The sequence below is a fragment of the Salvelinus namaycush genome, chromosome 3, assembly GCF_016432855.1.
Source record: "Salvelinus namaycush isolate Seneca chromosome 3, SaNama_1.0, whole genome shotgun sequence".
NCBI classification, from domain to species: Eukaryota; Metazoa; Chordata; class Actinopteri; order Salmoniformes; family Salmonidae; genus Salvelinus; species Salvelinus namaycush.
Window position 1 is genome coordinate 13143804 of NC_052309.1, and position 16810 is coordinate 13160613.

The 16810-nt window shown below is 40.8% G+C and overlaps 1 protein-coding gene across 1 annotated transcript; it reads left to right on the forward strand.

Annotated features, from left to right (window-relative positions):
• Positions 1–954: 954 nt before the first annotated feature.
• On the forward strand, positions 955–16279 carry LOC120044974 (tricarboxylate transport protein B, mitochondrial). The gene is made up of 9 exons (XM_038989749.1): positions 955–1303; positions 11070–11177; positions 12264–12363; positions 12482–12620; positions 12732–12816; positions 13635–13739; positions 13861–13976; positions 14095–14168; positions 14307–16279. Exons 1-9 carry the CDS (start codon positions 1192–1194, stop codon positions 14419–14421), a joined length of 954 nt encoding a protein of 317 aa, XP_038845677.1. The 5' UTR covers positions 955–1191; the 3' UTR covers positions 14422–16279.
• Positions 16280–16810: the final 531 nt, after the last annotated feature.

Genomic DNA, 16810 nt, shown 5'->3' on the forward strand with positions numbered 1-16810 from the left:
AAACTTGGATTAGCTAACACCGCATGCCATTGGAACACAGGAGTGATGGTTGCTGATAATGGGCCTCTGTACGTCTATGTTGATATTCCATTAAAAAAAATATGCCGTTTCCAGCTACAATAGTCATTTACAACATTAACAATGCCTACAATGTATTTCTGATCAATTCAATGTTATTTTAATGGACAAAAACTTGTATTTTCTTTAAAAAACAAGGACATTTCTAATTGGCCCTAACTTTTGAACGGTAGTGTATGTTCTGGTTCAATCTTAGCTTTCCTTATCTCCAAACTTCTGTGGAATGTCCATGTTGATCCTCTTGGTCCATCCACCTGTCTTTGTTAGTCAGGCCTGACCCCTTCATCCCGTAGTTTATTCCAGTTATCTATTTTATAATGACTGAAGATGCAGAAGTTTTTGCCAGGCCCCTTCTAATAGGGTATAATAGACTGGTTAGAACTTTGACCACATGCCCTCTAGACTGACTACATGCTCTCTATCAAATCAAAACTGGAATTTCTACTCAAAACAAAGGTTGTAAAAGTATGCTAGACATTTATAGAATAAATCATATGTAGTTTGACGATTCTGTGACAAACGGTGAATTAGTTATTGATTTATACTGCTTTAAATGCCATTTTATATATTGTATGTATTTCTGTCAAGTCAAAACTGGAATTTCTACTCAAAACAAAGGTTGTAAAAGTATGCTAGACATTTATAGAATAAATCATATGTAGTTTGACGATTCTGTGACAAACGGTGAATTAGTTATAGATTTTTACATTGTTAAATGGCTTTCGGCTTTTGGCAAATGTCTGTTGAATGTGTGAATATAAAACCAAGTCCCGTTCCACCTTAAATCGGATTTGCGTTTGTGAAAAATATGGCGCTTTTATGAGGGTGAAAACCCCGCGCCCCGCCCTAAAAACACTGACCACGATGGACCGATACACTAGCCTACTGGCAATGGAGGAGTGAGGAAACTTCGCCTGTCAAAAGTGCAGATTCAACATTAGCTTTTGTACTGTGCCAAGTCCAATGATCAACACCGCCTTTGTAAGTGATCGCACAGCAATTCGTGCACAGAGCAGTAGAGTGCACGGAGGCTGACGATCGGGAGAGAGAACGAGTGTCGTCGTAGAATAGAACAAGTTCTAGGTTGTTTTTTGGGGGGCGAGTGTTGCCAATATGTCCGGGAATCCCACATTTGTGAGTCCCTTTCACAGACCCCGCTGTTTGGCGGCAGCCGCGCCAGCAGGGAAAGCCAAACTCACCCACCCGGGCAAAGCCATTCTAGCAGGTAAGGATGAAGTCATTCATCTTTCCTTGTGTAAGCTGCTGATACTTTGTTTCACATTTTCATACAGTGCTCATTCCAGCGCATTGCTACATTCTAACACTGCAAGTCATTGTCACTGTGACAATGCAGGGTATTCTACATGGGTTTCTTTTTACTTTTGTCGAGTGGCAGTTTGTTATATTGTAGCAATATATTTAAACACGATTGCCTGCCTATAGTGCTTGCTATGGGAGTGGTGAGGTGAGCTTTGTTAGTGTAGTGAGTTATTTGAGAGTCTACTAATCCATTCAGTAATTTTTTTCTTCATTTAGTCATGAACTACATGTCATTCAGTTGCTAGGGAGTAAGTGGCCCATTCATAGACGCTAACTACCTTTAGCGTCAATTCATGAAGGTATCTTCGAGAGTCAGACTTAGATTACAATATAGCAACCCATATCATGTGCTGTTCTTGACAAGATGCTGCAATATGATAATTATTGAACGCATATGAGACTTAAGGAATACAAGACGGTATTAAATTGTTTGGAAATAAAACCTAAAATAAGAGTCTACCATGTCTAAGCCTGGGTTGTCTTTAAACTGTAGTAACCTCGAAGTGTTCAGCGAAATCCTACTCACTTTAACTATGGTTTTGGCTCCATCTGTTGAATTACTACTATCAATTTGCCCTTTGAGCCTTTACTTCAATGTGTGTGTGTGAGCGAGCGGTGTGTCTGTTCTAATCAAGGACACATGCTCTGGCTGAAAGTTCCAGGGTCTATAGAGTTAATTAGATGCATGTCGTGGTCCTTTTTCTCTGATAATTACTGACCCCATGATCCTACTGAATCCCCCTCTCCTCAGTCCAGCAGAGCTCGGTTAACATGGCTTATGAATGGAAGTTAGGCAGGCTTTCCTCTCACAGGAATGGGGGCGGAGTGGAGTGTGCCATAACACTAAAGTTACAGAATCTGGCAAACTTGGTTTCAGACACAAACATTTACAAAGTTCCAATCTAGGAAAGAATTTGTTTGAATTTTATAGAACACTTGGTGCCAACAGCGATAATGGTTGGCTGTTCTATCCCTTTCTCAGAGTAGAGTCGTGGCCAAAAGTTGAGAATCAAATCAAAGTTTATTTTTCACGTGCGCCGAATACAACAGGTGTAGACCTTAGAGTGAAATGCTTACTTACAGGCTCTAACCAATAGGGCAAAAAATGTATTAGGTGAACAATAGGTAGGTAAAGAAATAAAACAACAGTAAAAAGACAGGCTATATACAGTAGCGAGGCTACATACAGACACCGGTTAGTCAGGCTGATTGAGGTAGTATGTACATGTAGATATGGTTAAAGTGACTATGCATATATGATGAACAGAGAGTAGCAGTAGCGTAAAAGAGGGGTTGGTGGATGGGTGGGACACAAGAATGACACAAATATAAATTTTCAAAGTCTGCTGCCTCAGTTTGTATGATGGTAATTTGCATATACTCCAGAATGTTATGAAGAGTGATCAGATGAATTGCAATTAATTGCAAAATCCCTCTTTGCCATGCAAATGAACTGAATCCCCCAAAAACATTTCCACTGCATTTCAGTACTGCCACAAAAGGACCAGCTGACATCAGCATTCGTGGGTGATAGCTGAGGGCATTCGTGGGTGATAGCTGAGGGCATTCGTGGGTGATAGCTGAGGGCATTCGTGGGTGATAGCTGAGGGCATTCGTGGGTGATAGCTGAGGGCATTCATGGGTGATAGCTGAGGGCATACATTTGTGCCTAACTGCCTATATTGCTTCTGTATCTTGCTTTTTGCAAAAGTGTTGTTCAACCTCAAAAAGCACAAAAAAAATGGATTTTGACACCCACCGTCTCAGATTCTTCTGAAATAATTTATGTTCATGCTTCATGTCCAAATCTTCCTAAAGTATCTAAAAATGTATTGTGTAACTTATAGATGATTTGGATATAAAGCGCAAAAATGCTAACATAGGTACCATTGACTTGCATTGGATTTGTGCCACAAATTATATAAAGTTAGCATTTGAATCAGTGGCCAGGTAAACAAAACCAAAGAATGGGTTGCTGTCATACCTGGTTCAAAAACTTACCCTGTAAGAAAACCAGTATGTAATTTGGGACATAAACCCAACAAATTCAATGACTAATTTCTCTAAACATGAATAAAACATTTTTTTTTTGTTGTTGCTGAGAATACATTACATAGGATGAAGAAACAATACTCCCAACCGCAGCTCCATACTACTTGTCAAAGATAGAGTAATGATACTATATACTCATTGTTGGGGTGGGATTGGCTTGGGGTGTAGGGCTTTTGACCACTTCTTTGGACTCCTCATGTCTTACTCATTGTTAGCAAAACATTTGGTCCAAATTGGATGTTAGGTACTATAATTTTTCAATATTATATACAGTTGAAGTCAAAGTTTACATACACTTAGGTTGGAGTCATTAAAACTCGTTTTTCAACCACTCCACAAACTATGGTTTACAAACTATGGTTTTGGCAAGTCGGTTAGGACATCTACTTTGTGCATGACACAAGTCATTATTCCAACAATTGATTACAGACAGATTATTTCACTTATATTTCACTGTATCACAATTCCAGTGGGTCAGAAGTTTACATACACTAAGTTGACTGTGCCTTTAAACAGCTTGGTAATTTTCCAGAAAATGATGTCATGGCTTTAGAAGCTTCTGATAGGCTAATTGTCATCATTTGAGTCAATTGGAGGTGTGCCTGTGGATGTATTTCAAGGCCTACCTTCAAACTCAGTGCCTCTTTGCTTGACATCATGGGAAAATCAAAAGAAATCAGCCAAGACCTCAGAAAATAAATTGTAGACCTCCACAAGTCTGGTTCATCCTTGGGAGCAATTTCCAAATGCCTGAAGGTACCATGTTCATCTGTACAAACAATAGTACGCAAATATAAACACCATGGGACCACGCAGCCGTCATACCGCTCAGGAAGGAGACGCGTTCTGTCTCCTAGAGAGGAACGTACTTTGGTGCGAAAAGTGCAAATCAATCCCAGAACAGCAGCAAAGGAACTTGTGAAGATGCTGGAGGAAACGGGTACAAGAGTATCTATATCCACAGTGAAAGGGGTCCTATATCGACATAACCTGAAAGGCCGCTCAGCAAGGTAGAAAGAAGCCTCTGATCCAAAACCGCCATAAAAAAGCCAGATTACGGTTTGCAACTGCACATGTGGACAAAGATCATACTTTTTGGAGAAATGTCCTCTGGTCTGATGAAACAAAAATAGAACTGTTTGGCCATAATGACCATCGTTATGTTTGGAGGAAAAAGGGGGATGCTTGCAAGCTGAAGAACACCATCCCAACCGTGAAGCACGGGGGTGGCAGCATCATGTTGTGGGGATGCTTCGCTGCAGGAGGGACTGGTGCACTTCACAAAATAGATGGCCTCGTAAGGAAGGGAAATGATGTGGATATATTGAAGCAACATCTCAAGACATCAGTCTTTTTTTTTAGGTCTATCGGTGTCAGTCAACTACTATGCTTTCACCTGGAGTGAAACGTGAGTTATAGGGGCCCACTCATTTTAACTCACAGAATAGATGAGAGCAATATGATTGGATGTCTACCAGTAAGTGCTTTCACAGTCAAACCGAAATGAAGGAAAGGAGATGAAAGGAATCCAGTGAGATTCACCCAATAATGTGAGTGCTTGGCAGGGGGCTGGGGCCTGCAGTGCAGTGCTGTGTTACTGAATCCATGAACCATGATGACACAGCATAAATCCACACACTTCTGCAGTTCAGAGAGCACACACACACGCACACGTGCAGCTGGATTACAACATCCTTTCACCCGACCAGCTCAGACCAGGGCCAGGGGCGCATGCTGAAGGTAGGGTTGTCCTTTCATTTCTTTTTTCTATTTTCTTTCTTCACTTTTTAGTGCATTTTTTGTACTTGATTACCCCCATAGAATGCAAAGCACTCTGAGACCCAGTAAAATGTGCCATAAATGTAAATCAATTAATTGGTAATGTTGTTGAGCATAAACTATGGTCTTCAACACCCTCATCTACACAGATTACGTTATATCTGGATATGCAGTATTTTGGCTTGCTCCTTATCCTTAACTCTGAGCCCTTCTTTCTCAACATAGAGAGTTGTAGTAGGTCAGTTCAAAAGTCAACTCATATTGAAGTATCATTGTTGCACGAGCATTTATTTCAGCGTGTTTTGCTTGCACACTTTCCTTTGCAAGATAATAAGTGTGTGTGTGCTCGAATGTTTCCCTCCCACCAGAGACCAGTCAGCTAAGCTGTCTATTAGCCCAGAGACTATTACAATCTCAGTAGTCAGACCTGACAAACTGGTTGTCTTTCTCCTGTCCTGTTATGAGGAAACTGTTAGACATGTCTAATTATAAATATCTAACTTTATGACGGAAGGTACTGGGCAGAATTTCGAACCTACTGTGTAATAGCAAGATAATTTGCGTGAGAGTTTGTGTGTTTGTGGAGATTGTTGCATGTCCGTTCCTGTGTGGGACTGACGGACCAGCATGTCTGTTCCTGTGTGGGACTGACGGACCAGCATGTCTGTGTGTTGAGGTGAAATGCATGCTTGGAGTCCAGAGCCTCAACAAATGTCTCTTTCAGAAGCAGCAGCATGGGGTTGTGGTTGAGGTTCAACCAGGACGTTTCCCAAACACACACACAGGTTTAGGGTCAGCTTTCCCAACTCCAAATCTAACAGATTTTTCCATGGTGAGTGTTTAGCCTAGTTACAACTGGTTAGAGATCAGTGGTTGAGAATGCTAAATTATCAAATAAATTTTAGGTTGCTACCGGCGACAAACTCTATATGTCTGTGATGACTCTGTCACTGAGTGTGTGTAGCTCTAGCTCGCGGTCCCCTGCTAAGACGTTGCATGCATCAAATCAAATTCTATTGGTCTCGTACACATATTTAGCAGATTTTATCGCAGGTGTAGCGAAATGCTTATGTTCCTAGCCCCAACAGTGCAGTGCCACTGGGCTCCCGAGTGGCGCAGTGGTCTAAGGCACTGCATCTCAGTGCAAGAGGCATCACTACAGTCCCTGGTTCGAATCCAGGCTGTATCACATCTGGCCGTGATTGGGAGTCCCATAGGACGGCGCACAATTGGCTCAGCATCGTCCGGGTTTGGCCAGGGTAGGCCGTCATTGTGAATAAGAATTTGTTCTTAACTGACTTTCCTAGTTAAATAAAGGTTTAGTTAATACATTTAACCTTTTATTTAACTAGGCAAGTCAGTTAATAACAAATTCTTATTTACAATGACAACCCACTGTTCCCCAGTAGGCCAACTGCCTTGTTCAGGGGCAGAACAACAGATTTTTATCTTGTCAGCTCGGGGATTCGATCCAGCAACCTTTCGGTTACTGGCCCAACGCTCTAACCACTAGGCTATTTAAAAAAAAATACCTGACGATATAAGCAAATCCCCCCCCCCCCCCCCCCCCAAAAAAATAATAAAGATAAAGGAATTAAGAAATATCTAAATTATTAGAATGAGCAATGTCAGAGTCCGGAATATAAGTATATACATGTACAGTTGAAGTCAGAAGTTTACATACACTTAGGTTGGAGTCATTAAAACTCGTTTTTCAACCACTCCACACATTTATTGTTAACAAACTATAGTTTTGGCAAGTCAGTTAGGACATCTACTTTGTGCATGACGCAATTTTTACAACAATTGTTTACAGACAGATTATTTAACTTATAATTCACTGTATCACAATTCCAGTGGGTCAGAAGTTTACATATACTAAATTGACTGTGCCTTTAAACAGCTTGGGAAATGACAGAAAATGATGTCATGGCTTTAGAAGCTTCTGATAAATTATGTCAATTAGCCTGAGTCAATTGGAGGTGTACCTGTGGATGTATTTCAAGGCCAACCTTCAAACTCGGTGCCTCTTTGCTTGACATCATGGGAAAATCAAAAGAAATCAGCCAAGACCTCAGAAAATAAATTGTAGACCTCCACAAGTCTGGTTCATCATTGGGAGCAATTTCCAAATGCCTGAAGGTATCACGTTCATCTGTACAAACAATAGTACGCAAGTATAAACACCATGGGACCACGCAGCCGTCAGGCCGCTCAGCAAGGAAGAAGCCACTGCTCCAAAACCGCCATAAAAAAGCCAGACTACGGTTGCAACTGCATATGGGGACAAAGATCATACTTTTTGGAGAAATGTCCTCTGGTCTGATGAAACAAAAATAGAACTGTTTGGCCATAATGACCATCGTTATGTTTGGAGGAAAAATGTGGAGGCTTACAAATTGAAGAACACCAACCCAACCGTGAAGCACAGGGGTGGCAGCATCATGTTGTGGGCGTGCTTTGCTGCAGGAGGGACTGGTGCACTTCACAAAATAGATAGCGTCATGAGGCAGGAAAATTATGTGGATATATTGAAGCAACATCTCAAGACATCAGTCAGGAAGTTAAAGCTTGGTCGCAAATGGGTCTTCCAAATGGACAATGTCCCCAAGCATACTTCCAAAGTTGTGGCAAAATCGCTTAAGGACAACAAAGTCAAGGTATTTGAGTGGCCATCACGAAGCCCTGACCTCAATTCTATAGAAAATTTGTGGGCAGAACTGGAAAAGCGTGTGTGAACAAGGAAGCCCACAAACCTGACTCAGTTACACCAGCTCTGTCAGGAGGAATGGGCCAAAATTCACCCAACTTATTGTGGGAAGCTTGTGGAAGGCTACCCTAAACGTTTGACCCAAGTTAAACAATTTAAAGGCAATGCTGCCAAATACTAATTGAGTGTATGTAAACTTCTGACCCACTGGGAATGTGATGAAAGTAATAAAAGCTTAAATAAATCGCTCTCTCTGCTATTATTCTGACATTTCACATTCTTAAAATAAAGTGGTGAACGTAACTGACCTAAGACAGGGAATTTTACTAGGATTAAATGTCAGGAATTGTGAAACACCTTAGCAAAATACATTTAAACTCAGTTTATGTAAACTTCCGACTTCAACTGTATGTATATGATGGTTTGTATAGACATTATTGGCAGTATATGAATAGAAAAGTTGTATACAGCAGTAGTTATACAGGATAAGCCTTGACTAGAATACAGTTCAATGACTATATACACAGAGCAGCAGTCTCTAAGGTGCAGGGTAGAGTACGGGGTGGTAGCCGGCTAGTAACAGTGACTAAAGTTCAGGTCCGTGTACTGGGTGGAAGCTGGCTAGTGGTGACTATTTAACAGTCTGATGACCTGGAGATAGAAGCTGTCTCTCGGTCCCAGCTTTGATGCACTTGTACTGTCTCCGCCTTCTAGATGGTAGCGGGGGGAACAGGGTGTGGCTCGGGGGCAAAGCCGAATTTCTTCAGCCTCCTGAGGTTGAAGAAGTGCTGTTGCTGGCTGTGTGCCACATCAATGACTGTGCCGCGGGCGCCAGATTGCTATAACATACAGTGTGATGTGGTTAGCTGATATGTAAAATACCTATCCAGGCGTTGTAAGATCTGGCATGCGTCACTAACGCCCGGGCAGAGGAATGCACCCTATGTGTGTACTACTTTCTCTGTTCCAGTGGAGAACTCCGGTTACCACAGCCACAAAGTCAAAATTGGATTTATCGTAAAAATCAATGAAAACAAAAATGAGATTTTTGATCTTAATTTAAGGTTAGGCTTAGACATAAGGTTAGCAGTGTGGTTTAAGGTTATTGTTAGGTTTAAAATCACATTTAAAGAAGATACATTGTAGAAATAGGCAGGTTTATGACTGTGGCTGTGGTAACTAGAGACGACTTGTCACACCCCCACTGATCAGGAACAGCACAGAGGGGAGTATACTGTGGGCAGAATCCCAGTTTAACCAATCAGAGACCTTCTTTCTGTTTGCTGTTCAACTGCAGATGTGTGGCGCTACTGCTGTTAAGGTGGAACCATGAGGTTACCAATACAACTACAGTCACAGAGAAAAGTCCTCCTACACTGTTGATCTTTGTAATTTGTTAAGTTATTGAAACACTTTTATTATTTATAATATTATTACATTTTATTTGTGAATGCAGTAATAACACATGCTATACATAAAATGATGACATTCAGCTAGCAGAGAAGACCCATCTACAGTGCCTTCAGAAAGTATTCACACTCCTTGACTTTTTCCACGTTTTGTTGTTACAGCCTGAATTTAAAATAGATTAAATATAGTTTTTTTTTTTGTCACTGGCCTACACACAATACCCCATAATGTCAAAGTAGAATAATGTTTTTGGAACTTTAATAAAAACGAAAAGCTGAAATGTCTAGAGTCAATAAGTATTCAACCCCTTTGTTGTGTCAAGCCTTAAATTCGTGGGGGGGATGTCTTAACAAGTCACATAATAAGTTGCATGGACTCACTCTGTGTGCAATAATAGTGTTTAACATGATTTTTGATTGACTACCTCATCTCTGTACCCCACACATACAATTATCTATCTGTAAGGTCCCTCAGTCGAGCAGTGGATTTCAAACACAGATTAAACCACAAAAACCAAGGAAGTTTTGCAATGCCTTGCAAAGAAGGACACCTATTGATGGATTAATAAAAAATAAAACAACATTAAACATTAAATAGCCTTTTTAGCATGGTGAAGTTATTAATTACACTTTGGATGGTGTATCAATACACCCAATACACTCAGTTGCCGGAGAGGAAGGAAAACTGCTCAGGGATTTCACTGAGGCCAATGGTGACTTTAAAATCGTTAGAGTTTAATGGCTGTGATAAACTGAGGATGGTTCAACAACATGATACTTACTCCACAATACTAACCTAATTGACAGAGTGAAAAGAGATGAAGCCTGTACAGAATAAAAATATTCCAAACCATGCATCCTGTTTGCAACAAGGCACTAAAGTAAAACTGCAGAAAATGAAAATGTACTTTTACCCTGAATACAAAGTGTTAAATCCAATACAACAAATTACTGAATACTACTCTCAATATTTTCAAGCATAGTGGTGGCTGCATCGTGATCTGGGTATGCTTGTAATCGTTAAGGACTGAGGAGTTTTTCAGGATAAAAAATAAACTGATTGCAGGCAAAATCCTAGAGGAAAAGCTGGTTCAGTCTGCTTTCCACTGTGAGTTGAATTCACCTTTCAGCAGGACAATAACCTAAAACACAAGGCCAAATCTACACTGAATTTTCTTACCAAGAAGACAGTGAATGTTCCTGAGTGGTCTAGTTAGATTTTCAAGTACATTTAAGTAAAAACTATGGCAAGACCTGCAAATTGTTGTCTTGCAATGATCAACAACCAGTTTGACAGAGCTTGAAGAATTTTGAAAAGGAATAATGGGCAAATGTTGCGCAATCCAGGTGTAGAAAGCTCTTCGAGACTTACCCAGAAAGACAGCTGTAATCGATGCCAAAGGTGCTTCTACAAAGTATTGACTCGGGGTTGTGAATACTTATGTAAATTAAATATTTCTTTATTTCATTTTCAATACATTTGCAAAAATATCTAATAAAATGTTTTCACTTTGTCATTATGGGGTGTTGTTTGTAGATGGGTGAGAATTGTATTTTATTGAATCAATTTTGAATTCAGTCTAACACAAAATGTGGAATAAGTCAAGGGATATGAATACTTTTTGGGGGGCACTGTACCTTTAACTGAGAACTTGTGTCTGTTTCAGATTGAGCAGGGGGTATAGTGATCAGCCCAACCATAACACTCTGTCTCTCTCTAGGTGGTATTGCTGGAGGAATAGAGATCTGTATTACATTCCCTACAGAGTATGTGAAGACTCAGCTGCAGCTGGATGAGAAGGCCAACCCTCCCAGATATAAAGGCATTGGTGGGTATCTGTTCCAACAGTTTCTCCCAAACAGGAAAGTGAATTATTTCGTTACTTTTACATGATTTCCTATATTGTTACCAGTAATAGCATTAACAGTCCATCATTGGCACACATTGAAACAGAGATAGCTGTTTGCAGTAGACCTTACCTGGCAGATTAATGAAAAGCCTTGAGCCAGGGATCTGTACTAAATGGGTCTACACTGGCTCTACACTTTCCTGAGGTGTGTGTGTGTGTGTGGGTGCCTAGCTGTGTTATCTGTGTGTTTAGAGTCAGTGGACTTTGGCCTGGAGCTGCTCTGGAGCAACATGTTTGTCAGTCAGTTCTGAGTTCATACTCATGAACTCTTAACTGTAGAAGCTGCAAGATGTTTATTGTCATGAGTTTTACCCTGAAGGCAGAACTGATCGGCTTCTGCTCGATGGGCTGGCTTCAAAGTCAAAATTGTCTAAATTGTAAATATTTATGAAGATAAAAGTTTGCTTTTTGGTCTTAATTTAAGGTTAGGTTAGCAGTGTGGTAAAACCATTTTTTATTTATTTTATGTATTTTATTTAACCTTTATTTAATTAGGCAAGTCAGTTAAGAACAAATTCTTATTTACAATGACGGCCTACCCCGGTCAAACCCTAACCCGGACGAAGCTGATCTAATTGTGCGTCGCCCTATGGGGACTCCCAATCACGGCCGGTTGTGATACAGCCTGGAATCGAACCAGGGTCTGTAGTGACGCGTCAAGCACTAAGATGCATTGTCTTAGACCACTGCGCCACTCGGGATAAAATCAGATTTGCTGACTTTGTGGCTGTGCCATCTAGTGACCACTCTGCAGAGCTGCCTCCAGTACATGAGTCATGACAACAAATGTCAACCTAAGTAGATGCAAGCACCATGACTGTCACTAACACTTTCCTATATCCATGCATTACTTTTTGTTAATACTATTGAATGTTCCACATGTAACGTGGACAAAACACTATGCACAAAATACCTCAAGCCGAGTTGAAATATCTGCAGTTGACTGTGTATGTTTGTCCTGTTTGTCTTGATTCTCTCTGTCCCTTTTCCTTTCCCTCCCTGTAGTTGACTGTGTGAAGCAGACGGTAGACGGTCATGGGGTGAGGGGTCTGTACAGAGGGCTCAGCTCACTGCTCTATGGCTCCATACCCAAAGCAGCTGTCAGGTACTACACACACATACAACCACACTACACCACACACTGTTTATCTGTCTCTGTAAATCTTTTCTATGTCCCTGACAACCGCTCTCTCTATGTCCCTGACAACCGCTCTCTCTATCAGGTTTGGTATGTTTGAGTTCCTCAGTAATAAGATGCGTGATGAGAATGGGAAGCTGGACAGTACCCGGGGTCTTTTCTGTGGTCTGGGGGCAGGAATGGCTGAGGCTGTGGTGGTGGTCTGCCCCATGGAGACAGTCAAGGTATGTGTCTTAAAATGTTTTAAGAAATCCTAAACAGTTATTTGCATGTGTCGATGTCAATAAAGATCTGTATATAATTTGAATCCATGTCGTCCACTTGTGTCATTTCAGGTAAAGTTCATCCATGACCAGTCGTCAGCCAACCCAAAGTACCGGGGATTCTTCCATGGAGTCAGGGAGATCATCAGAACAGAAGGTAACACGATGATTGACATTTTTCCATTCACTTAATAGGAGGATCTGGTTTTCTGCTAACAATACCGCCAATTTTTATAACTAATCCAAGATACACCGCAGCCTATCGTTTCCAATGGGAACAAATGAGTCATAGTGGGCAGAACAAGCAAGGAGGTGGGCAGAGCCAAGCACGAGCTAACGCGATCCTATTGGCACGTTCTAGCATGTATTTGCATATTTCCATTAGGGAACATGTACTCTGTGATGTGTGTGCAGTAACTCAATTCGCCCTTGCACTCTTTCTAAACTGCATTTTTTTTTCTTTGGCAAAGGGTAAAATCCACAAAACTTAGTCCAGTCTATTCGTAACAGATTCTGGTTTAGGGAACAAAAAACTGTATTGAGATAAAAATGTTTCCTCAATGAGAAAATTAGCATTATGTCAGCCAAAATCCATCTCGCTATGTCTTCTCCCACTGCCGGCCACTGGCCTTCCTCTCATCACCATATTTGGTAGTGAGTGGAAACACCAAGCGGATGCTTCACACTTATACATCCGGTGAAATATCTGACTCATTGTTCTATCTGTGGTACCGAGTTTGGCCTTGAAATTCCGTGGCTTCAATGAGAGGGGAGTCATTCTCCACTGGTTGAAAGAGACTAGTGAAGGGAAGAGGGAGTAGTTACTGCTATCTGCTGGACAGTTATTTGTTCTGGTCTCACCAACTGAAATGGCCGTTGGATGGTTATTTTATGGTAATTGGACGGAAGGTTGTGGGATGGTTATTGGCTGTGTGTTGATGTGTTATGGTGTTGTGCTGTCTATGTCTCTTCCAGGCCTGAGGGGAACGTACCAGGGTCTGACAGCCACGGTACTGAAACAGGGATCCAACCAGGCCATCCGCTTCTACGTTATGACCTCTCTAAGGAACTGGTATAAAGGTGTGTGTGTGTGTGACCGACTTAGTTTGAATCCTTGTCTTCTGTGTATATGTGTGTGTTGTTTACCTGTGTGTGTATCCAGAGAGTCTCACTGCTCTGTCTCTCCCTGTCCGTTTCCTAGGTGATGACCCTAACAAGGCCATTAACCCTCTGGTCACGGGAGCATTCGGAGCCTTCGCTGGAGCTGTCAGTGTATTTGGAAACACTCCTCTTGATGTCATCAAAACCAGGATGCAGGTAGACACTGCCATGATTAATGACCTGGTCACATGCAGTGAAATGTAGATCTTTCTCTATACATGTATTGTATTGTATCATATTGTTAAGTGAACCCCGTCTGTCTCTCCTCTAACAGGGTCTGGAGGCTCACAAGTACAAAAGCACCCTGGACTGTGCCGCCAAGATCATGAAGCATGAGGGACCTAAAGCGTAAGTATCTCTGTACACACTAACTTTGTGACCTCCTGTCTCATTTTCATCTATTTTTATCAGACCGATAATGGTATTGACCCTGTGTCTGCCCTTCGCCTCTTTCCGTCATTCATTATTTCCTCCCTCTCTCCCCAGGTTCTATAAGGGTACAGTCCCCAGGCTGGGCAGGGTGTGTATGGACGTAGCTATTGTCTTCATCATCTATGAGGAGGTGGTGAAGGTCCTCAACAAAGTTTGGAAGACGGACTAAGACCACATTTCCGTGACGACCAGCGGAGCAGGGAACGGCCGGGAAGGCCCGTTGACATCATAACTATGGCCTGATTCCAAACCCAATCCTTTTGCCCTTTCCTTAGGTTATCCATGACTAGCAACCACCTCACAGATCTGACATGACTCTCTGTATTTCATTCCAGAAAGTTGTTCTCTGTCCCCTACCCTTGTTTACTTTGATGGTTGAGTGCACTTCACCTAGGGTGCTATAGGATCCTATTGGGAACACTATCATATTGTTTATACCTACTGTCTTTGATCTTAAGATCTGCAAGGGGGATTTAGCAAGGGCACAGGGGGTAGGGTGAGGGATTGGGCCTAAGTGACTGAAATATGGGAACACTGTGTCATTCCAGAGAAGTGTCGTAGACGGACGGTGCTTCAGTTCACTAATGGCTATTATTATTATAATCTTATGTTGTACGTTAACATACTTGACTTAATCAAAAATGAAATTATACTTATAAAACCCCAAATGATGTGATGTAGATCAACAGAAAACACTTGAAAAAACAGAGGAGGATCACAGAGGCTTTTAACTTCAAGGGCCACGGTGTACATTTAACAGGAAATGGTATTACCCGGTGAAATGGGTCTGGTAGAGACCATCGTTTTCCCCTAATAGCAGTATAACAGACATGTTTGTTTGTTCACGGGTCATATGAGTTTTATTGTCCAGGTTTAATGCAGGTCTGAAATGTTTTAGCTGCGTTACATACCTGAGTGCTATTACATCACAATGCCTTATAGATTGTTATATTCAGAGATATCTTTATGGTAGAACACTATTATGGGTGCTTTTGTAAATTCGTCAGTTATTCTGTTCTGTGGCACACTCAGACCAGAGTGCTCTGAAATCGGAGTAGATAGCCAGAGTGAATTTACGAACGCACCCTATATGTAATAACCATAATTGTTGTGACCATAGAATTAGAACTCAGTGTTTAATTGCTACTCATTCTACTAATTCTGTAGTGGTGAATAGCCTGTTTTTGGTGTCCGTCAAATACAGAGATGTACATGTCATACGGTATACTCAGACATTCTGCATAATGCACCAACACTTTTTAAAGTTAATTCCATAAAAACAATGACCAAGATTGAGATGATGCTGGTGAGGGTGATGAACTTTGCAAATGTGAAACATCAGAAATATATTTACATAATGATTGTTTATTTGGGTGGGTTGAATGTTGTATGAAAGTGCCTGCAAGTGTATCTCATGATTGTTTTAGAAATCTGGTATAAGATGTTTAATGTTGAAATGTTTAATGTTGTATGTCTTAACTGGGTCAGTTCTTCATTACTGTCATATGATACAATAACTGAATTGTTTTTATTTAATATAGACAGTAACACAGTGCAATGAGGCCTTGCTGAGATGTTTTTATTGGCAAATATGATTAGATCTACTGGTACTAGTTGACAGTATAGCTCACCAGACACTATCATAATGCAGCCTTGAGTAATTCAATGTGATGAGATGTTGTCTGGTAATGTTCCCTGTCAGTTATAGAGTATGTATAAATGTCTTTGATTTACAATTTATGATTACATATTTTCTTGGTAGTGTGGAGGGGGTGTGGACACTGATTTTTTTATTTATAATGACTAGATTAATATTCAGGGCGGCTCCAGGAATAACAGCATAAACTCATTCCAGCTGTCAGTTTACTGTTGAGAGTTAGAATACACAAGGTGCAAGTTCAAAATTTGGTTGTGCATCAACAATTTTTCTATTATGACAGTCACTAGCTATGTTTCCATCCAATTGGCGACAGATTTTCATGTGAATATTCTAGAATCTGCATAAATAAAATATGGTCATTTTCCCACCGGTGGTGTATTTCCACTAAATCGACGGATAAAAATCAGTGTGTGATGACGTAGTGCACACAAAATGTACCTTTTCACTTAAGTTTTCATGTACCGAATAAAACGTTTTGTTTCCATAGCATTTTCAACTCTACCGATAGGTTTGTCACAAAAACTATTGCATTAAATAGCGAATGTGCCTGCTTTGGTCTTGAGACATGCGCGCTGACCAACAGCTCGCAGCTACAGTGCGGGTAGGCTGTGAGGGTTTTCTTGTTTAGTTTAGCCTGCAGCAGCTGCTCTTCCTGGGATCCACATAAAACGTACAAATACATGACAAAGTACAGAACAGTAATAGACAAGGACAATAAGATATTTATTTTTAATTTAATGTAATAAGATAGTATTTCTATAGTATACTATAGAAATACTATCTAGTATAGTCTACATGATGAGATTATTAAGGATAAGAGCGATAATATTTTTATTTGTCAAACGGCAGTCAAGCGTCGATCATCGTATCACCAGAATAAGACCCTCGATATTTAATG

Coding starts and splice junctions, on each gene's coding strand:
- LOC120044974 (XM_038989749.1), top strand. CDS start 1,192: ATGTCCGGGAATCCCACATTTGTGAGTCCCTTTCACAGACCCCGCTGT. Junction 12,817..13,634: donor GGAGATCATCAGAACAGAAG/GTAACACGATGA, acceptor TGTCTCTTCCAG/GCCTGAGGGGAACGTACCAG. Junction 14,169..14,306: donor AAGCATGAGGGACCTAAAGC/GTAAGTATCTCT, acceptor CTCTCTCCCCAG/GTTCTATAAGGGTACAGTCC.